Raw genomic sequence first — 23204 nt, forward strand, 5'->3', positions numbered from 1 at the left:
ACATATTCGTTAATATCAAAGAATAAAGAGCGACTCAAAGTTTATTCTGTGTTAATAAGCAGTGCTGAAAATGGCAAGTTGAAGTTACTACTGTACTTTTATATTGAAAGATTTTATAAAGTTAATTATTAGCACTAAATTCAAATAGTCCTTTTATTATATACCGAAAGCATTTAATTTTCAAACTCGTACCTATTAAAAATCTGTTTTATGATTCTACAACTTGAGTCATATTTTATTGCAAGAGACGCGTGCTTATTCGCGTCTCATAAACACAACTTAAACGAAAACTGCAAAAAATAACCGAAATATGGGAATTTACTTCACCGTTTAAGATTCCAGCATTCCGTCAATACCTTGACGTAATAAATTAAGCTAGTTTTCCAGTAGAGATTGCATCTCTGATGACGATGACGTCATTAACTGACACGCGGCGTACTATTGCATTACCATGTGATGGGGCCTGTAATCTAGTTACTGTGACGTGCAGTTTTCTGCCCATTTGCGTCAAAACGTGGCCACCAGCGATGGTTTCAGTTATCCAATCATGTTGCGTGGCTCTGGACCCGAACTCTCGTCATCAAAATGAATTAAGGGTTGAAAAATACCTAAGATTCTATAAGTAAAGCATAATATGTCTAGGTCAAAAAAACTTTTAGGGGTTAAAACTGGGTTTAGTGTTCGTCTTTTAATGAAAATATATATGTAATTTATTTTTACTTAATTTAACTTGCATTGCAAGCTAAAATAGGGCTGTTTACTGATCGTTATACCGTTGTTGCAGACGGAGCTGTCACAAAATCTTCAGCAGCTGTCAGAACGAGCGAGATCGACGACAGAGTTCATCCAAAGACTCAAATGCATGACGGATAAGCTCAATGTAAGTGTAACTTTTGTCCCTTTCTCTTTTTTCATTCCTGATATGTCTAAACTTTTTTTTTTAGTTTAAATTGGTTCAAGCTGTGGTTGATCTTTTAGCTTGCAGTTATTCTGACTATATGAATCAGGGGGTCATACAGAAATAAGTCCAAAGAATCACACCTGTACCACATTATCTTTTGTTCATACATTGTATAAAATGTGTAAACATTACATACGTCATATTGCGGCAATACTGATGTAGACGATAGATATCTAGTGTAAATAGTTTAGTCGTAACATGTTTTTACTCAAACAAAACATAGTTGAAAAGATCTTCTCATAACACATGATACCACTGTGGTAACATCCTTAATCCTTATTAACTTAATAATAAGTTAATATACATTTTTACAATAAGCGTTGACTGCAAAGTCCTTGGCTGTAATTTTGTTCAGCATTTCTTTAGCTGTGCCAGTATTTTGATGTACCTATTCAATCACACCTGCGATGATATTCCAGGAGAACTGTGCAGAGTTCGAGGAGGTGGTAGTGGCTCAGTGTGATGCCCTCATAGAAGCCATCGAGGCTCGCAAGCAGCAGCTGCTGGAGTACATCAGACAAGACAAGGAGTTGAAGGTGCGAGTGCTAAAGGAGCAAGTGATGACCTGCACATGTAAACTGCAACACACAACAGGGCTGCTGCAGTTCTGCATAGAAGCGCTCAAGGAGACGGATTCTGCCGCCTTTCTGCAGGTGAGCAATGTGTTTTTTCTTTAGCTTTCTGAGTGGTTAAAATTGGTCTGTTTGGAAACCCTTCAGATTTGCATCTTGAGTGCTTTCCTGTTGAAGTCTCTTGTTTATTTTCTTTTTTTAGAGTGGAAAGTGGGGAGTCCTACAACTTTTATTCCTATCCATTTTATCTTCGGTTAGTTTACAATGATTGACTAAGGCTTGGGGAAGCCAGTCGAATTTCATATTGAATAGTTGGTACTAATAAAAGTTTTTAGTTGGTGGTATAAATTGAATTGCCTTGCATCCCAGGTATTGCTTTTTTGCAAAAAGTGAGGCTCAGTTTTCTGTTAAAGTTCTTGAAACTTTAAAATGTCCTTGTTGTCAAAATAACTACTAAAACAAGATCCCATCAGAATCTTTTCCATTATTTTTATTCGTTTTGAAGGGGAACCAGTGTCCTCAACACTTACACCTTTCTCTGCTTCTTGGCAATCTGACTTGGCAGCCATAACGGTAGTTCCTTTTTTTTGTTTTAGTCTAAAATTTACTTCATGTTGAACCAATTTACAATAGCTTTCACTATCAATCCAGTGTTCCCAACATAATCTGTTATTTTTTCCTCAGGTTGGCTCTATGCTGATCAACAGGGTTGCCAACGTAGACATCACATGGCATAAGGATCTGACGGCTTCACCGCGAGTCTCTGCACAATGCGATCTCACTTTGGACGACAAGAGTGTGGCGCGAGCTATTGACCAGCTCAACTTCATACAGATGAAACGTAAGTTTACGTCAAATCTCTCGTGACTAAACGTATACCTCCATTCAACTTGTATCACTGAGGTAAATTGAGAAGATGTGTTTATAAACTGAAAAATCATTACATTACATAAATTCATCATATCATCGATTTTCTTGTCTTGTTAATGTATCATATCTTAACAATGATGTAATCTCAAAACATAATTGCAAACTTTTCCAAAAATGCAATGGTCAAACAATAACAAAGGAGATTTCTGTTAAATTGTTTCAAAAACATGTGAAAATTTTAAGAATTTTCTAGCATATGTAAAGACAAATTTCCCTTAGACAGCTACAGAAAAACTGAAATTTAACTACTGAAAATCAATATTTAACCAAGTTTGTTTAAGTTTGATCACAACTTGAATAAAGCAGCAAATATTTAACCACTAATGATTTTTATAAACATAATTCAACGTAATACAATATATAAAGGATGTAAATTTGTTTGTACAGAGGACACAAGTAACAAACATTTTTCTTTATGCAATTCTCCTTGTAAAGGACTCCTTCAGTAAAGCTGTGTCTTGAAATGTTTAGGTTTCATGTAAATGTAGTTATGCTTATGATGAACTTATACCTCTTAGTTGCTCCTGCCTATACGCTTGGTCTGTTGTTATGTTTGATTATTCAGTTTGATTAAAATCTGTAATGAAGTTTTTTAATTGACCAATTCCAAAACCTCTACTAATTTAGCAAAAATCAAAAACACATTTTTTAAAATTTATTTTTGAAGATGGTGAATAATCTGTTAGATAACATTAGTTGTGTTATGGGACCAGTTAAATTAAACCATATTAATATTTCTACTAATAAACAAACAAAAACATCCCACTTTTTTATTAGAGCCAATCAAAGATATGACAGACCAAAAGCAATGAACTAACCCCTGTAGTTTGCTTCCTTAACTAACATGAGGTTATGTCTCTCGCTGTGAAGCTGCTAAGGATGGAGAAGAAAGACAGCCTGCAGGTATATTTACATCATTCCAAACACATTCCAATTTACTGTGCTTCTCATGAGTGTTTGAGCCATGTATTTTGAAACCGTTCTTAAAAATAGCTTTATTTTTAAATAGTGTATCTTATATATCACTTAGCATAATTAATTGCATGGTGTCTCATTTATTTTCAGTGCAAATGATTGATTGATTAATCCTTCAATTCCTAGATGCATGGAGTTGTTTAATGGAATGAACAACTACGGGATAAAAATTGCATGAATAATAAAAAAGTGCAAAATGGTTGCTAATATTTTTTGCTAGAGGTGTTAACCTCATTAACACAGAGGAAGCGCTTTGTTCTTTTTTAATTGAAGGGAAGTTTTAGGCACCTTGGTCTTAGATTAGTTAATTAATTGTTGTAGAATGAAAAGCTCGTTTTAATCAACCAACAAAATCAACTGGAGATTCTAAAATCAAAATACATCTTCTTAACTTATATTTATAGTATAAAGGTATAACTCAAAAAAAGGTTTCCTAAAATGAGATTGGTACATCTTTAAATGATTTTAACTTAATCAATTAAATTCATTGAAGTGATTGCTGTATTGGGTGTGTGTAGCTCCTAGCGCTCCCTGTATCATCCCTGAGGAGTGCAGTGCCGAGAACAACTCAGTCACGGTGGCCTGGCAGCCTCCCCCCACCTCCTACGTGGAGGGATATGTTCTGGAGCTGGACGACGGCAACGGTGGCGAGTTCAGGGTGAGTATCAGTGTAGAGTGATTTCATCGACAAATCCCTTGAAGGAAATCCTTCAAAACAAAAAAAAAATCCTTAGTTAGTTGAAATCCTTTAGTTGAACAACAAGCAAATTCCCCTTGGGAAGTCTTATACTTCATGGAAAGTTAAGCTGCCGGTAAAGTCTTCATGGACAGTTGAACTCTCAGCTAATTATTCATAGACAGATGAGTTCTCATAAAATCCCTGATAGAAGGTTGAGGTAGCAGCAAATATCTCATGAAAGTTGAGCTAACAGCAAATATCTCATGACAGTTAAACTGGCTGCCTATCCTCTAGTCAGACTGTCATACTAAAAAAAACTACTTTTTAAATTCTTTAGAAACTTCCTGATTGACATTTGAAAGGTTGTTCAAAGGTTTAGTTAGCATTTCTGACTTTTTCACCAAGGCCGTAGCCAGGAGGGGGGGTTAGGGGGTCAAAACCCCTAAAAAATTTAGTAGTAAAAATAAACACTAGGCTTAAAAAGTATAAGTTAAATTATAAAATAGAAACCACAACAGAGGATTATATTTTATGTCATATTATGTTTTGCAGTAACTATTCATATTTCATATAATAATTCTATTAATTAATCTGATCTATTAAAGAGGTAATAAAACTGTGAAGGTTCAACAAAAATACTTTACTCAAACAAAACAGATTTATCATCCTGTAATATTTTACATACATGTAACTATATTAAAATTTTAGAAATAAGCATGGGAATAGGTGTTTGAAAGTGCTTAAATCTGTTATCCACAGTCATGAGGTGACCCATTGGTGGTTCCAAGGGAGGGGGGCTACAGGGGCTAAAGAAAGTACCAAACTGTTTTTAGGAGGATATGGCCGTACAGTATGGTTACAAATTTATGAATGCAATCGTCATAGTTTATATTTGTAAATGTCTACTTGCTTATGACAACAGGTTGAATGGGAGTTTTTTTTAACAATTGGAGACAGTTTTAGGCGTTAAAAACTAAACTACTTTAACAATATAAAAAAATGTCCAGGTGTCCAGGGGAGGACCCCCAGACCCCTCGGGAGCCCCCCTCGACAAGGTCCTAGAACCCCCACTGACCTGGCACCCCCCCCCCCCCCCCGAAAGTTTGTCCTGGCTATGGCCTTGTTTTTTACCTTTAAGTCCTAAACAACAATTTTCACACCAGATCTAGTTCATTTAACTACTTTAATGAATGTTTTCATGTATTCCAGGAGGTCTACTGTGGGAAGGAGACCATCTGCACGGTGGACGGGCTTCATTTCAACTCCATGTACAATGCCAGAGTAAAGGCATTCAACAGCACGGGCGAGGGAGAATACAGCGAACTCATCGGACTTCAGACTGCGGAAGGTTGGTAGATAATGTCGACACATAGGAAAAATTTTGAACGAAAGGATTTTTAAATAGTTGCTCGTTGTTGATACTATATCAGATGTGGGTGCTTAAGAAATTGGAAATTGGAAATAATCAGTATCGTAACTAAACACTTGATACTTGGGCTGCTAAATGATACAAGCTAACACACAACTGAGCTTTTATACACACATTTTTTGTTATTTTGAAGTGGACCAAGCTGCATTCCTATCCAGCTACACATATACACATATACACAATATACATCCTACAATTATGATAAGAGGTTAAGTGATAAAGGATTATCCAAGCAAAAGTACAACAGTTGCTAGCGGTTGTATTTATTTTTCAATCAACCCAGGTTCGCCAAAGCCATAATTCGGGCTACGAAGGTTCGATCATGATCGGTCTTAACTTTTGGAAAAATAGAAGAAGGAAAGTTTTAATGGCATAGTAAAAAATGCCTAGCCTGAAGTAGTGTGCTAAACAGTTCCAGGCTAGTGTCCTAGGAAATGAGGGGGTTTTTTAGACAGGAGTCCGGGGACAATAAGCCCGCAGGAGTCTGGCACTACTGAGAGAACATTGAGCCTTTCAGTGTGATTTTATATTCCTCCCCATAAAAAAACCAAGGCTGTATCGATATGTTTCCTAGACTCACATTACCACGAAACAGTTATGCAATCTTATACTAACCAGAAGCCGTAATAAAACAATATTCAACAATAGACAAGAAGATGTGAACATTTCATCTCAAGCAAATAACTGCTCCCTCCTTGTTTGGTTAAATTATATGAAATAAATCTTTTTTAAATTGAAACCGTAAAGCCTTAATGAAACAGACTCCTTGAATAATAAAATGAAGGTAGACTTCTCCCCTCTGCCCTAGGGAGTGTTGTTTACCAAACATTCCCGTGATTATTTCAGAGACGTTGAGTACTCAAGCGCCTCGGGCTCTCGACTCCCCAGTTTGTTTTAAATATCTCCCTCGATTCCATCGCACGCAACTTTCTGCATTGCGAACTTCCCCTCGTCTCTTTTGTTTCACCTTTTCAGTTGTTCTGCTGCTGCTTGTGGTTGTGCTCGTTAATTATAATTCTTCAATGCTAGTCTTTTACTATATTTAATATTCTATACTCTTAAGGTATATAGTGATTTTTTTTATTGACGAGTAATAAAAAATCAAATAATCTAATAATGTGTGTTTTTTTTTTCAAAAATAGTTACCTCAGTTTCGTTTGACTATGCAGTTTATTCCATAAATCAGGGTTTGTAGGTTTTAAGTCAAAATATGTGTTGATAAAGTATTTTTAATCACCTAAAGGAGAAAAATGAAAAATTTGTATGTGCCAATCTCAAAAGAGTTGTTTTTTGTCAATCACGGATGTTTTAAAAAGATTTTACTAGGACAATAATAAATCTTTGCAAATTTGGCTCAATAACTTTTTAAAGAAAGAAAAAAACATAATACCACATAGATATTAAAAGTTATAAAACAATGGTTTCTGTTTATATTTTTATTCCCCCACCGAAAATTGCAGATAAAATTTGTTTCTTACATTACTCAACCCATTAATGGAAAAAATATTAATAAATCAACATCTGAATGTTTGTTAAGGATTGGAAATAATAATTGAATAACATGTTTTTACTTGCCAGAAGCTGTGGACTTTATTTGAATTCAATAGTTCATCAACTTTCTTTTTCAAAACAAAAATTATAGTAAAATATATGTACACAATATTAAAATATAAATTTAAAACGCGGGTACGTACAAAATCTACTTGTTTGAAATATGAACCATTAATATTTTCAAAGTCAAGACACGAGGGGGGATTACCTTAGCTAAAGCTGAGCCCCAAGTTTTAACAAGGCAGATATAATTGATAAGGCAAGGGTGGTGTCATGTCAGGGTAACAAGCAAATGGGGGAGTGAAGAGGCTCTTTAGACAAACTTTAGCCAAGGGTCCCGGGCTTGGGCTCTACAGCATGTTATCTACTTACGTCTGTCCCAGTACTAGTTATATCATTGTTATAGTTTAGTAACAAGGAAACAAATTTTGGTTTCTTTGCCAGTGAAATTTTTGGTGAAAGTATTACAAACAAATTTTAGAGGAGTTCAAACTCCTCAATTTTTATGGATTTTCTGGGAATTGAACCTTTTTCACTATCACCAAAGTTTAAGATGTAACCATTATACTAACATCACCACACAAAGAAAAATTGTGTTTAATACCATCCTCATCCTACAATTTCATCTCTTAAATTTTACAAAAGTTCTTTATAGTATTGACAACATCTTTAACAATAATGGGGTTGTAATTTACCAATTTTATATAATTATCTACCTTTCAAGTATGTTAGTTAATACTTCCGTAGTATATTTCAAATGGTCTGCTCATTATATCATACCAAAATAAAGTTTAATATTTTTCAGATTTTAATTTGTTTTGGTTTAAGAACTTTTTTTATCCAACTCAAAACATAAAATTGCAAAGTACCCAAAATTTGATTCTGTGAAAACCGACGCAACTCCAATAAAATGATGGCAGATCAAAATAATCATAATTTCATCTGTTCTTGGTATTCTGAGAAAATTAATAGTTAAATATTGTTATTTTTTTGTTAAAAAATTCCTGAATACATGGAAAATAAATATTAAGGGAAGAATAATTCACAATACTGGAATTCCTACACAATTGACAATAATTGGTTTTTATTAAATTTATTGACATAATTGTCGAGTTCAATGCAAACATTGGTTACTTGATGTAGATCTAAAATTCAGGTTCCAATTCACTTTTTTTATTTAGATTAAAACATTGTTGAATTGAGCTAAGTATCAAAAGTTAAGAGAGAAAATATGATTTTTATACCAGCACAACCCCCCTGAGAGGCCCATTTAACTATTTTCTGTTTGAATACAAAAAAATTAGTACATCTGTGCCTGTAAAAAGGCAGAAGGAAGAGAAAAATGGAAGAAACCTTACAGTGTGGTGATGAAATGGATAAGGGTAAAAACCATCTGTGAGACATTAGGGCCAGCAGCATGTGTCTAAGAAGAACGAGAAAGAAGTGGAGTGCCCTAAGAGAATATGAAGATGGGGTTGGAGTACCGGTGTTTTATTATTTTAAATGGCATTTGTTAATTTTTTTATGTTAACTGATTGATTTATTTTCCAACAGTTGCCTGGTTCACGTTCGACCCTTGCCTCGGTGGCCCAGACCTGAGCTTCTCCGAAGACAACTGTAGTGTGTCGTGTGAAGGTTACGAGCACAGAGTGGCCCTGGGTAGCGTAGGGTTCTCCAGAGGTGTTCACTACTGGGAGTTCTCCGTGGACCGCTACGACGCCGACACAGACCCTAGCTTTGGAGTGGCCAGGATAGACTGTGTCAAGGATCAAATGTTAGGTGAGTGAATTAGATTTTATCCAGGGAAATTATAAATGAATTAATCTTATCTGGTCTTGTTTATCATAAAGGAGAGTTTAATGAAGTTACACTTTTCTGTGACTACTGGCTGTGGTTAACTTAGCCATAGGTAAAAGCACCTTTTGCTTTCTACAATATGAGTGAAAGACACTTAAACCTACTGGAAACTTTGTCCCCTTCTCAACGTACTCTACCATTGCACTTCCCTTCTTCCACAGTAATAATATTGTTTGAAACAACACATATAGATAAAAGGTTTGTTCTTTGAAAGGGAAATATCAAGATTGAATCATTTTTCAACCACTCACATATGAATTTTATTCATTGTGATTTTTAAAAATAAATTATTGGTTATGTATGTTTTAACAATCAATTCTATTCTAAAGCAGCCTATTGTTTGTTTGTTAAACAACAACAATTAAACGTTTATTTTATCATCCTGATCTTCTGTCATACACAAAAATATGTATTTAGTTAATTCATTTGTGGTAATATCCTACATTTGCCATTATATTTTGTCTGATTTCTGGGAAATTGCGTAACCTGACAGTTCTGATTCCAAAATAAAACACTGTGGCCTGATGTACAGATGTAAGTGTTGTGAATGTTTCAGGCAAGGATGACAAGGGGTGGAGCATGTACATAGACAAACAGAGGTCGTGGTTCATGCATGCCAATGTACATGACCAGAGATGCGAGGGAGGGATACAGTCAGGCTCGACTGTGGGAGTGTTACTAGACCTGGACAGGCATCAACTCAGCTTCTACGTCAATGAGGAGCCCCAAGTGAGTGTCAGTGTGAAAATTGTTATTGAAAATACTTCAAAAACATCAAACTCAGTAAGAAATAGTGGAAAATAGTATGTATTAGTTAATTACTGTCTTCACAATCCAGAAATGTTATTGCACTACGACTGATAAGGAAATAACTCCATCATCGGGGGCGTAATTACTAAACTATTTTTGTTTTTTAATTTTTTTACAAAATTTCCTTTATTTTCATTGTGTCAACGGTTAAAAAATAATACATATACAATACAAGACATAACAGGAAAACATTAAATCAAGTGCACAGCTTAAAAATTGCACTTGATTGAGTAGACAGTAATTAACTAATATATTTTTACTGAATATTATTTTACCCGTTCTGCCACACAGTAAAATCATGAAAAGTAGCATTTAATTTAGCTGTGGCGTAACGTCTAACACCTTGAATTCTTAGCAAGTGATACACAGTAAATAGTTAATACTAATAATTGTCAATGTTTGATTGTCAATATTTTCATGTTGACAATAGTGCCTTCTGGGTCAGCAAAGGAGAATATAGGAGTTTTATTTTATTATTTTATGTTTGTCAACACAATTGTAATTTTTACATTTATGTAAGGGACCATGTTTTATCCATCCTCTGTTTTTCACTATCAAAAAAAGTATTTCAATAGTCTGAAACATCATCTTTGGAGGTAAAAATGTGCCAAGAATCACAGTATAAATTTTAACCTCGTAAATTGTCCAGGGTCCGATAGCTTTCCAAGACCTATACGGAGTGTTCTACCCAGCGGTTAGTCTCAACAGGGGAATGTCCGTCACTCTTCACACGGCTCTCGACCCTCCGTCCGAGTCTGACGACACATGAGGTCGGCGGAACCGCACCACCTTCACCACCCAGGCCATCGTCCACCAGGAGGTCAGCGAGTAGACGTGGGGTTGTACAACAAATCTGAGATTCTAAGCTACACTCCATTCCACATTCACCGTGCAGAACTTAGCGCCACAAGCCAATTTAAATGGCAGTTTCAGTGATACTAGCTGCCCTTTAATAAAAAGGGTACAAAACACTCCTTTACTTTTAAATTTTCTACTACACTAATTTTGACTGTGCCTTAGTCAAAATCCAATTCATTAGCTCAAAATACCAATCTTTAAAAAGTGTGGTAACAGATAATAGTGAAATGTACTTTTAACACCTTCACAAGGGTTGGGAGGGCAACTGACACAACCCAAAGGCATGCTTTTTCCAGTAATTATGTTAGCACAATCTCCCATAAGATCTGAACTGCAAGGTTGATTTGGAATGGAGTATAGAAAGGACACTCTTGGTTGCGCATTTCTTTTTACAGGGTTCCCATTTTAACAGAGCCACGCTTATTTGGAGACTGCTTCATTTCAGCGGTTCATTTCACAGCGGAAGAATGTGGGATTGGTTGTCCATTTATATCCCATAAAACCTCAAATATTACTCTATGATAAGGAACAAGAGAATTTAAAACGCTCATATGAATAGCTCCTACAACATCCAAACAATTTGACATGTTATTATACTTACATATGTAGCAAGAACTGTGTACAGGCGTACCGTTTGAAGAATGTGTAATTTTCTGCAAAATATGAAATACTGCTCGTGTAGAGCATAAAATTTGTATTTAGAAGTTGAAAAATGTGTGTATATAATAAAATGTGTATAATAATTTTTTTATAAAAACTGACAGGCTTATGACAATTGTATGCATTTAAAATCTGCTTTATTTATATTATACTTTTCATCCTGAAAAATGTGAAACACCAACTCAAACTGGTTGAATTAATGAAGATGGATGCTGTAAATATTTTAAATATTTTTTTTCCATCACAGTGCAAAATTTTAAGTACAATTAAGTAAAACTAGATTCAACAACAGATTTCCAAACTGTTATTGCTCACAGATTCTCGTGCCATATTTTATCAAGAAATTAATAGAAATCACCACTCACTTTTCTAAAAGCGTTGTAGGACTAGTTTAAGTAATTAGATGAAAACTAACATAGTTTTAGTAGGGTACCAAACATGATCTCAAAGTATGTTTTTTCTGGTCCACTATTTAGTTTATGTTTAGCTCTTAGACAAAAATTTTCATCAATAAATTCACATACCGTAATGTGATATTTAAGTTTTAGATTGACCACAGACTCAAAAATTAGATTTTGTTTGATCAATAATAATTTAAAAATAGATCTAGCAAATACAAATCCATTGTTCACGTAAACATAAATACAAATTTATGGACATCTAACATTACACACCATTACTAACCAAAATTTTAATGCTGAAACTACTAGAATAGTGCAAAATTTAATCAATTCTTCTAAAAGATTGCTTACAAAATTTACTAATAATGAATTTAACAATACAGTAAAACTCCAGTTTGAGATAAAGCGTAATAATGTCCATGTCACTTACAGATTTCAGTTGCAGACTAGATATAGCTCTGTCAACTTTTGTAGCAGTTTTAGGTTGTTATTTGTAGAGTCAACGCCACTACCACAAAGCAACTATGTCACATATCCAGGGTTAGAAGAGAATCTAAATGTCTATAGGTACTTTACTCGCCAGCACCCACATGTATCTTGTATATTACTGTAAATACAAAATATTTGTTGAAGATTTGTACTGTAAATATTACCGAGCAAGTATGTGTGTGCTTTTTGTAATTTATTATAAGTCTGAAATTATTACCGAGTTGAGATTGGCGATTTGTATTTTTATATAATTGAATTTAGAGTTCTGTTAGAATAACTCTCTAAATTGAAATTGAGAATTTTGTAAATGTCTGTATTCATATTTAACTCTCAAAGCAATTATGTAAAATACATGGAAATCGATACTGCCGATTTAGTCCTTATTTTGTGTTTAGTTCCTATGAAAAACTGTTTGACTATATTTACTTTTAAACTTACCTAGTTGATTATATTGAAACATTTATGTATTAACTTTAATGATAAACAACCCGGAGAGTAATCTAGTAAGAGAAGAACTTGTTAAACATAATACTACCTAAATACTATTTACAAAATACTTTCTTTAGGGTTTACTTTCATCCACTGTTATGATTAAAGCTTGTAATTCAACACTTAAGTTTATTTTTGACTTGAATCAGTTTATAAGCTAATGAACGGACAGAATTAAATTTTTTTGGTTTTAATGAATATTATTATGTTTTTATTTGTATACTTTTTCAAAGTTATTGTATTGTAAGGCTACACATCGCAAAGGAGACATGGTCACTTATTGTACTTTTAAATCGGTGCCTTATTTTCAAAATCTAAAATTGAACCTGAATATTACATAGGATAAACTTTTAAATTTGCTAAAAACAAACAGATAGTTCTTTACTTTCTAGATACAAGAACTTAAACAACTTAAAGAACTTTAACAGTTCATCTACTTAAGCTAGTAACTGCATATAATTATTTATTGTGTAGCCATTACAAAGTATGAATATGTCAAATAAGTTGTTTAGAACTCCTTCATTTTTAAATACCGTAGTTATTTATATTTTATAACTATCAGTATTATAATTCAAAGACAACTTTACATCTTAGAAGACTTGCTTTAACACCTTAACTTCAAGAAGGATCTTCAGACGATAAAACTTATAGATAAAAATGGCTTAAGCAAAAAACTACTAACTTTATCAACCTCATTGATAGCATTTTCATTTAATATATTTTTCCATTTATGAAAAAAGATACCTAAATTTAAATATATAATTTTAGATACATAAACTTTCAAATAGGTTGATCCTGAAAACACAATATAAATTCCCTCATTCTTTTATTACCTTTCATTGATGTTTATTAATCAAATTAATGTTTCCAACTTTACAAATGGCATATTGTTCAACACCCTACATCTATTGAGCTAACATATTCCTCTGATTTCCATTGATAATCTTTTTTACCAACTAAGGTTTTATAAAGTTTGTATGTAGGGTATACCTACTTTGTATTTTTTTATCATGTTTCTAATTTATCTTTATATGAATTGTTAATGTTAAATGTTTCAATAAATTTCTAAACCTCTGCATTTTGAGATAAGGTTCATTGATATTACCATAAATTTGTTCAGTATGTGTGTTTAAATTAAGGCATTATGTAGCCTACCCAGCATTTTTTACAATATTTTGAATTTATCTGAATGTTTATTTTTGTTGTTATGCATTTAAAGTAGAGCAATTTTAAGTCTATATATCTGTACACAATTGTGTGTAAAGATAAATCAATAAATATTGAAAATCGAAGTTGTTTTTTCAATTGATCCTACTAGTTTTCCATTTTATGAGAATTACACAGCTAGAATGTAGAAGGTCTCTCTTATTCTTAAACTAAGGTTCTATCTACTTCACTTGTGATTGTTTATTTTATAGGCCTACTTATGTAAGAAGTTGAGGAACAAGTTATTTCAAATGAACTAATTATGACTTGTCTGCTGCTGGACCAGTCACCACTGTTGATTTGGCTCAGAAAGGTTGTAAAGCACTACTGAGTGTGCTTCTCTGGCCACCCTGGGATAAACTCTCACTCACTAGGTTCTGTGCTAGATACAACTCGAGAAATCTGTTTACAGGTCGTGAATTGCCACCATTGTACAAGCAAAAAAAAATATACAAGAAAACAATTGTTACGACAATGACAGTAGACTAATCAAATTTAGCAAGCTGTAAATGCAACATGTAAAGTATATAGGGGTTATGGAATCTCGCAAGGAATGAAAATTGTTATGTTTTAAAATAAATAGCACATTTTTTTTATTATTTAAATCATATCAACAGCAGTTGATGAAAACTGGATACAACAATCTGTATTTTACAGCATCTCCGCACTTTCAATCATAAATACAATGTAGACCTTGATTTGAAACATGTGATGCATTCAAACTTATGAAAACCTACCTTGCTTTGTACTCACTTAGATCAATGAGCTTACAATCATCCACAGAAACCCTCACATTTCCATCAACAATCAATTCAGTATTATTATTGGAGGCAACAGTTATCCATTTCCGGTTGCCTTTATCATTTAAATAGTATCCCGGGGAATAGCAACCTTTAATTCCGGTTAGTACTTCCATCGTGTTGGTGGCAGCGCCTGCAACTCCATCGTCCGTTCTGCGCGACCCCAGGAAGTAGTTATTTCCCGGAAAGGAGACGTGGTCCCAGGCTACGACCTTGTATAAAATGCAGTTTTCAAACTCACCCTTCGTCTCTTCGAAGTCTTCAACTTTCGAGAGCTGGGGTTTACCCAATGGACCATTATATTTCCTCAGACGAAATTTTACTGAGTCAATAACCTCTTCGCAATCTTCACATTCATCGTACGGATCGTATCTAACACAAGCGATATTTTCGCAGGGTGGAAGATCTTTGATGACAGATTTCAAAGCTCTATTTAAATACTCTCCCATTTCTCCCTTGAATCTTTTGGCAAATACTCCACAGCCCAAACCTGGAATTACAACTAGTGCCTTTTTATTATTTTTCTTAGCTGTTTCATCTGCATAAAGGAAAATGGGAAATAATCTTCTTTTCATGAGCTTGTTGTATTTCTCTTGATTTATACTATCATTTGTTGTAATAGCCTCATAATCTGGGGTTATCCCATGGAATTTTCTCCCACCCAAGAGAGGACCCGGGGTATACAGAAGGTGAGCTGTGATTGGAGAGTTATGGACTTTGAATGCTTTGTCGTTGACTTTCCACACCCCATTGTCATAAACCTGGACTTCCATCGTAACCGATATTTCACCAAGGATACTGAACTCTGTCCTATTCCAGTCTGATCCGTCCCCTCTAACTTCCGAATCTGCAAAACACTTGTATTTCTTCGTTAACAACAACATTTGCAAAAATTCGCCAACGGTTACTTCACCTAGTGACTGCTCTTTCTTTGGCAATTTGCTTAGTTGATTTTTCAAGTAATTACCAGCTGTTTTCTTGTTTGTTTGTAAATCAAGTTTATATTTGATCAAATCTTCAGCAGTTTCTTCCCCAATAATAATGTTGTATGGTGGCATTTTGACATTCACTTTTTCTTCCCTCTCTGTAAAAATATTTGAAAAATGTTAGCTGTTGACATTTATGTAACTTACACTAGGTTTGGCTTCAACCTCATCGTCATTCTTACTTGTTATTCAACAATAAGTTCCAGTAGGCCTAAACATTAGCTAAATAATTTAATATTTACGACTCCTGTCAGACTGCTAGGATCTGGGATTTATGGTGAAACTACCAGCTAAATGTGCTAAGGGAGCCTCTAACACATAGAGTGCTTTTGTTGTTACAGAACAGTGTCACTAATCCGCCACCCACTGGACCGAGACCATGGCCGAAACAGTGTCACTAATCCGCCACCCACTGGACCGAGACCATGGCCGAAACAGTGTCACTAATCCGCCACCCACTGGACCGAGACCATGGCCGAAACAGTGTCACTAATCCGCCACCCACTGGACCGAGACCATGGCCGAAACAGTGAAAGGGTCGGATTTTCCAAGTATTTCAGGATTTTGGCAGGATCCAATTTAGACAATGATGTTTTTTTGTTTACCGCAGCAGATATTCAGAATTTCGCCGCAATCTTGGAAGATGATAATGTTTCTATGACCATGAGAGACGCTCAATATTTCACCGATCGTGGTAGACGATGATAATGTCTCCGTTACTGCTGGGGATATTCGGGAGTTGGCCACAATCACAGGTAACAAAGAAAAGACGATGATAATTTTTTCATGACCGTAGGGGTATAGATTTTTGCCATGATAGTGGGAAATGGTCAAGATATTACTGTGATAACATTGTCAATGATAGGCGATGCTGATGTCTGTTAACCAATGAGTCTGACTAGCCGAGGTTGGTTTAGCGGGTTTATACTGTACTTAAAAAATGTGTGTGAATATATTACAGTAAGTGTAAAATCCAGTAAAAGCATAGGAAATGCTAAGTGAAGAGTTTTCTTATGAGGATAGTTCACATACAGTTTTTTTGAAAAAAATATTTTTTGTGCACATTTAGAGTTTAGATACACCTGTGTCCACCAACACTATCAGTTTTAAGTCCATCAATGTTACTGAATGAGTAATGCACTCATGAATAAACAAAGTTTGTTTCCAACAAAACACTACAACAATATATATCTAGAGTCGGGACCACATAAGTTTGCAGTTGAGGGAGGAGCCTATTTACCATATGGGTTTGAATGAACCAATGAGAACCGTGCAGTGTTGCCAAATCTAATAATACCAGCTGATTTGAAAACATTGCTTAGTATATTTTATTAGTGCGATGTGGCAACGTCGCACTATAGCCTTGTCTTGTGATTGGCTGTCACCAACTGCAAACTTACAAGGTCCCGACTCTAGCATTCTTCTTTTAGCTGCAGTCTACAATATGAAGGACTAAAGCTGGTAGGAAAATACATGCATCTATGTCTCTAAAAGTATAATTTTTTTATCTATTATGATTGTGTTATTTACCAAATAATATGGCAACTGAAAATTTCTTGTTGGAATCATTAAGAATGAGAGTAGAAATAAGAATGAGGTTGAGCGTAATCTAGGTTTTCAAAACTTTTGACTTGAGGTACTAAACAGTAACCCTATCTAATTTCAACAGTAACCAGTATAAAAATTTAATTTGACATTTGTTGAAACTATTCAAACAGCCAACTTGAAATGACCTGGTGATGTCATCCTATAATGTATACTGATTTCATTTTTATGGCATCAATTAAAGAGTTTAAAAAGGAGGGTCAAAGATGTGTACATCAAACTACAAATCAATTGCATTTATCAGAATAAATTAAGCCTACTTATTTATTCAAAAGTAGCATAAACTGTAACCAAAGCTATGTTTCATATATAGCCTATGTAAAAGTTGTGCAACAAATTGATATTTGAAAATTAAGTTTTGTAATTTTCTAGGATTTTCAAAATCGTGTAGCCTAGAGAATATTAGATACCAGTAATTTAATTTAACACTATTAAAATGTGACATTTAAAATTCATTTTAACTAGGTGAAACCCGTCGAAATCGGCGGTTACTTTCAAGGCTTACGCTAATTCATCTAACTACGATAAATTGAGTGAAATTATACATATTTTGACCATTTAGCATTGATTAGTAAGTGTAAAACCAATAATGATATTAATTGCGTTAGTTAGCAAAATATGGTTGATCATTCAATTAATGAATAAAATATTTCCCATACTGTACGTCATCGCAGTTGTTAGTATAATATCTGGTATCTCTTCCTTTGGAAGAACCTTTAAATAGTATTAAAATCGTATTGGTGGATCTTTTGGAGTTAAACACTTGCGTGATTTCATCAGTGTAATGTGGATTAATCTATGATTTTATTTGAAAAAAAAATCTGTTTGTTGAGAAGACACGTTGTAACTTCAAAGAGAAGTATATCAGTTTTAGTGTAAGTTTGGTTTTTCCTTCGTCACGTCGCGTCAGTTCATATCGTACTTCTGTGCCAATTAATAACGTGTAGCACATTTATGAGAAACCCTCTAGTCTAGCACAGTTTTGAGAAATTGGTTGTGGTGTTACTGTTAAAGCTGGAATTCCTTGACATGTGGGATGCCAGTTAGTTGGCTCAGCCTTATCAGTTACATAAAGATGTCAATATAATCTCACTACGGAATGTTAGGTGTAGTGGAATATACTTGAAGTGAAGTTGGCTTTTATTCTTGAACTGTTAGGGGCCTCCTCATTTATATGGTCTTGCAGCTTCATTGGCAACAAATAATGCGAATGACATATTAAGAGCACAATAAAATTCTTCTGCAGATGAATTTTCTGTTGGAGAAATATAAGAATATATATATTTTAGAGATAAATTAAATGGTTTTTGTTGCTGAGTAGCGCTAGTAAACATGCACAACCCTTTTCGTTAGTCTAATAAAATTCAAAGGCTCTCTAAGAGTTCAAGTTCTTATTTGTATATCTATATTTTGTTTATTTGTTTGTTTTGTTTATTTTGTATACGGCAAACACCATTTTACATTTAACATTGCAATTTGGCTATATACTACAGATGGCCAAAAAAAGACTACATAATAATACATGCGACCATTACAACTATCTCCTATACCTACACTCAATTCACAAAACAAAGTTGAGAAAATAAATATATGATAAATATATTAAATATATTATGTTTTCACTAAGCTTTTGAATAATTTGAAGTAACCTAGCTCTGAAAAGTCTACAGTATATTGCAGTTTTCCAGCTAATGACCTAAATCATGCACATATTTCTTCATAAATATTGTAAAATGTTTTATCCAGTTGCTGTAAACCACTATCAATTAATTTAACAAAATATAGACACGGCTCAAATGGGCACCGTGCCCTTCTGCACTTTTATTATTTTAAGTGGTTTAAATACCTGTAAATGTCGATAATCCAATATCATCCAATTGGATATATTGGCATATTGGATTATCGACATTACAGGTATTTAAACCACTTAATTGTATCTTGATAATCCAGAGGCTACCCATTCGAAAAAATGTATTATTTTGTATTGTATTACACAGTTGAAGATATTTCCAATGATTGAAAGCCCGTAAGACAATAATCTTATGAACCTATGATGATAGATACCAGTATAATAATAATGAATAAAGGATGATTACAGGATTATGTTAAATACTATTTACATTCACTAAAATCTCAAAATAAAATAAATATCTTGAATTATAAACTCACAACCCATTAAGTTATTGCACAGTTTTGTATAATGCATGTAGGTTATAGCAGATGTCAACTAATGTACGTACATGTAAATAATGTAGTGGTGGTTGGTAAAAAACATTATGTGTGACAATAATAATAGGAGTTAACACATGTTAATAAACTTACCAACAGCTTAGTATGGTAAAAATAAGAAACTAAACACTCATACTAAAAAATTGTTTTTGGTGTCTGTTAATTTTTAAGAAACTCTCTGATTGAATTAAGCTCTTTAAACCCATTATAACATACATAATAAAACTCTTTTATCCTAAAGCAAGTATATAAACTGTTTTTATCTGAAGAATAAATTTACACCCTACCTAAATGTATCGATGGTGCAACAAGGAAAGTACAGTACTGGTCTGGTACTGAAATGATTTCATCATTCCACTTGAGAGTCGTTCGGTTCGGTTGCTAGCTGTGCCTGTGGGGGGGGGAGGTTTCCCAAGGCCAACAACACAGCACAGCTGTCTACTTTTTTCCTTCCTCAGTAATGCCAACCACAAATTGAGAACCAAATATATGTTGGTGGTCTCCACATATTAAGTGTACGATGAATCAGTTTTATTAGGCTAGGCCTTTTAGACTTTTACCTCGGCAAAATTAATAACAAAGCAAAACCAACTGGAATGTGTTAGGGATGCTTCCCTTAACATTTTGTGAAAATTCCCAACTTTTCCCACTGTAGCAAAATCCGCCATCTTGGAAAATGGCGGACAATCTATAAACACTGCATGGTTCCACTTAAACACTTATTGTTCCCAAACCATTCCATCTAGAAAAGTCTAATTAGTCTTAGATTCTTTGCAATAATATTATCTACAAGAAAATATCATATTAAATAATAGTAATATGACTTTTAATAGTGAAAAAACAAATTAAATTTTAAAATTAGTAAAAAAAGTAGACATATTCTAACTTTTTTTGGGTTTTCGCCATTGTTATTGAGGAAATGCAGATTTTACCTGCAACAAGCATGTAGAGCTTTAAATTCCGCTTCATTTCCATATATAATATAACAATGTTTGAGCAATATTGACGTAAACGGCGAGTGTCAAAAGTACACTCTCATGTAACGCTCCTGTGGGACCAAAATGTATATAGTGTGGTTGTATAAAGTGGCAGAATACTTCAGTTCTGGCGGGGAACATGCAACTTGAGGTGGTAGCATAGTATAGAAGTCCCTGAACGTAAAACTGCCCAGACCCCAATTTATAAGGACCTCGGTCGTCCGTAATGACGTCATCAAGATGGCGGCTGTAAAAGGATGCTGGGTCGCCATGAATCGGTCATAACACCCAATTGCCTGAACCGATTTTAATGAAATTTGGCATACAAGTGCTTGAATACTTTATCCCAGCCCAGGTTGTCAATGGTCGAGTTTGATTAAGTCGTTTCAAAATGGCGGAGGTTAATAATTAAAATAATACAACTGTTTCGGGTTTTTTGTGTTTTCAACTCCCTCCAGAGATCTGCATCAACCTTATAATTTTCCTTGCAATCACAGGATGTGATGCCGTCTCTAAATTTCATGGAATTGGCAAAATACCCCCACCACAGCAAACCTGCAGACTAAGTGAGTTTCTATTTGCCTGATTTGATTTTAAATTAAATCTATTTCAATAACATTAGACTTCATGAGTACCTGGGTTTGCTGCTCCAGGGAGAGTAATAAAGCAAGTTTTTTATTTATATAATAGTAGCATAGTTTAAAATAAATACATTTGCCAAGTTTCATAAAATATATCTCCAACCAAGCAAACTAAAACAGTTTATTTATTATCCGTAAGAATAATTTTAAATTTACAATTCTTCGAATTATCTCCGTAACCAATACCCGTACAAAAATACATCAGTATACTAAATTATTTGTTTGCCTAAGCTCTTCACAATTTTTTAGAGATAAATTAGGGATTTCTATGTTTTGATGTTAAAAAATGAGAAAAAACCTATTTTTACCCCATAAATCCCCCCAACTACTCCATTCCCATGGTATGGTCAAGCTGGTTCGTTAACTTATTCGAAGAAACGTAGGTGTACACGTTTGTATAAAATTTCATCGAAATCGGGTCATTTTTGTGTGATTTATTGTGCTAACGGACACACACATAAACAGGGTGTTCAAAAACACCTACATACCAATTTTAGAGAAAATAATTACCTTGGTCCAATTCAAAATTTCAATAAGGCGGGCATTTTATTTTTAAAATCAAAATTACTGAAAATGGCAGATTTTATGAAAAAGTGTCAAGAAAACTTTTGGTTAGCATTTAAATTTCCTATCAAACTACTTTCAGTTAAAAACAATCCAATAAAAATAATTTAAATATTAAGACTTTTAGTCTCATTCCGACTAAATCCAATTAAATATGGTGTTCTTTTAATTTTTAAATACAAAATTATTGAAAATTGAAGATTTTATGAAAAAGTGTCAAGGACGTCTGTTTAATATTTAAAATTCCCATTCAAACGATAACAAGTTCAAAATTTTTTTAAGAGAAATGACTGATATATCACGATTTTTAGTTGTAAATAGAGTCGGAATGAGACTAAAAGTCTTAATATTTAAATTATTTTTATTGGATTGTTTTGAACTGAAAGTAGTTTGATAGGAAATTTAAATGCTAACCAAAAGTTTTCTTGACACTTTTTCATAAAATCTGCCATTTTCAGTAATTTTGATTTTAAAAATTAAAATGCCCGCCTTATTGAAATTTTGAATTGGACCAAGGTAATTATTTTCTCTAAAATTGGTATGTAGGTGTTTTTGAACACCCTGTTTATGTGTGTGTCCGTTAGCACAATAAATCACACAAAAATGACCCGATTTCGATGAAATTTTATACAAACGTGTACGCCTACGTTTCTTCGAATAAGTTAACGAACCAGCTTGACCATACCATATGGGAATGGAGTAGTTGGGGGGATTTATGGGGTAAAAATAGGTTTTTTCTCATTTTTTAACATCAAAACATAGAAATCCCTAATTCATCTCTAAATAATTGTGAAGAGCTTAGGCAAACAAATAATTTAGTATACTGATGTATTTTTGTACGGGTATTGGTTACGGAGATAATTCGAAGAATTGTAAATTTAAAATTATTCTTACGGATAATAAATAAACTGTTTTAGTTTGCTTGGTTGGAGATATATTTTATGAAACTTGGCAAATGTATTTATTTTAAACTATGCTACTATTATATAAATAAAAAACTTGCTTTATTACTCTCCCTGGAGCAGCAAACCCAGGTACTCATGAAGTCTAATGTTATTGAAATAGATTTAATTTAAAATCAAATCAGGCAAATAGAAACTCACTTAGTCTGCAGGTTTGCTGTGGTGGGGGTATTTTGCCAATTCCATGAAATTTAGAGACGGTATCACATCCTGTGATTGCAAGGAAAATTATAAGGTTGATGCAGATCTCTGGAGGGAGTTGAAAACACAAAAAACCCGAAACAGTTGTATTATTTTAATTATTAACCTCCGCCATTTTGAAACGACTTAATCAAACTCGACCATTGACAACCTGGGCTGGGATAAAGTATTCAAGCACTTGTATGCCAAATTTCATTAAAATCGGTTCAGGCAATTGGGTGTTATGACCGATTCATGGCGACCCAGCATCCTTTTACAGCCGCCATCTTGATGACGTCATTACGGACGACCGAGGTCCTTATAAATTGGGGTCTGGGCAGTTTTACGTTCAGGGACTTCTATACTATGCTACCACCTCAAGTTGCATGTTCC

General features: G+C 33.9%; 2 protein-coding genes across 3 annotated transcripts in view; one reads left to right on the forward strand and one right to left on the reverse strand.

The window, feature by feature from the left end:
• The window catches only part of LOC128985855 (E3 ubiquitin-protein ligase TRIM9-like), a 131180-nt gene extending 117227 nt beyond the window's left edge, over positions 1-13953 (forward strand). Inside the window, exons 2-10 of one of the 2 annotated variants that reach the window (XM_054405799.1) lie at positions 785-880; positions 1381-1614; positions 2218-2374; positions 3334-3366; positions 3957-4096; positions 5327-5465; positions 8652-8876; positions 9511-9683; positions 10414-13953. In XM_054405799.1, the coding sequence (XP_054261774.1) occupies positions 785-880; positions 1381-1614; positions 2218-2374; positions 3334-3366; positions 3957-4096; positions 5327-5465; positions 8652-8876; positions 9511-9683; positions 10414-10533 (1317 nt within the window). In that variant the 3' untranslated portion in view covers positions 10534-13953. The remainder of the gene's footprint in view (positions 1-784; positions 881-1380; positions 1615-2217; positions 2375-3333; positions 3367-3956; positions 4097-5326; positions 5466-8651; positions 8877-9510; positions 9684-10413) is intronic. The other variant, XM_054405800.1, reaches the window with a different exon arrangement.
• Positions 13954-14454: 501 nt separating this feature from the next.
• On the reverse strand, positions 14455-19844 carry LOC128985856 (uncharacterized). The gene is made up of 2 exons (XM_054405801.1): positions 19775-19844; positions 14455-15751 (listed from the first exon to the last, which is right to left on the reverse strand). The coding sequence occupies exon 2, from the start codon at positions 15723-15725 to the stop codon at positions 14601-14603; it is 1125 nt and encodes a 374-aa protein (XP_054261776.1). The 5' UTR covers positions 15726-15751; positions 19775-19844; the 3' UTR covers positions 14455-14600.
• Positions 19845-23204: the final 3360 nt, after the last annotated feature.

This window comes from Macrosteles quadrilineatus, unplaced genomic scaffold, assembly GCF_028750875.1.
Source record: "Macrosteles quadrilineatus isolate MER2022 unplaced genomic scaffold, UCM_ALF_1.0 Scaffold_2__2_contigs__length_208266976, whole genome shotgun sequence".
NCBI lineage: Eukaryota > Metazoa > Arthropoda > Insecta > Hemiptera > Cicadellidae > Macrosteles > Macrosteles quadrilineatus.

Coding starts and splice junctions, on each gene's coding strand:
- LOC128985856 (XM_054405801.1), bottom strand. CDS start 15,725: ATGCCACCATACAACATTATTATTGGGGAAGAAACTGCTGAAGATTTG.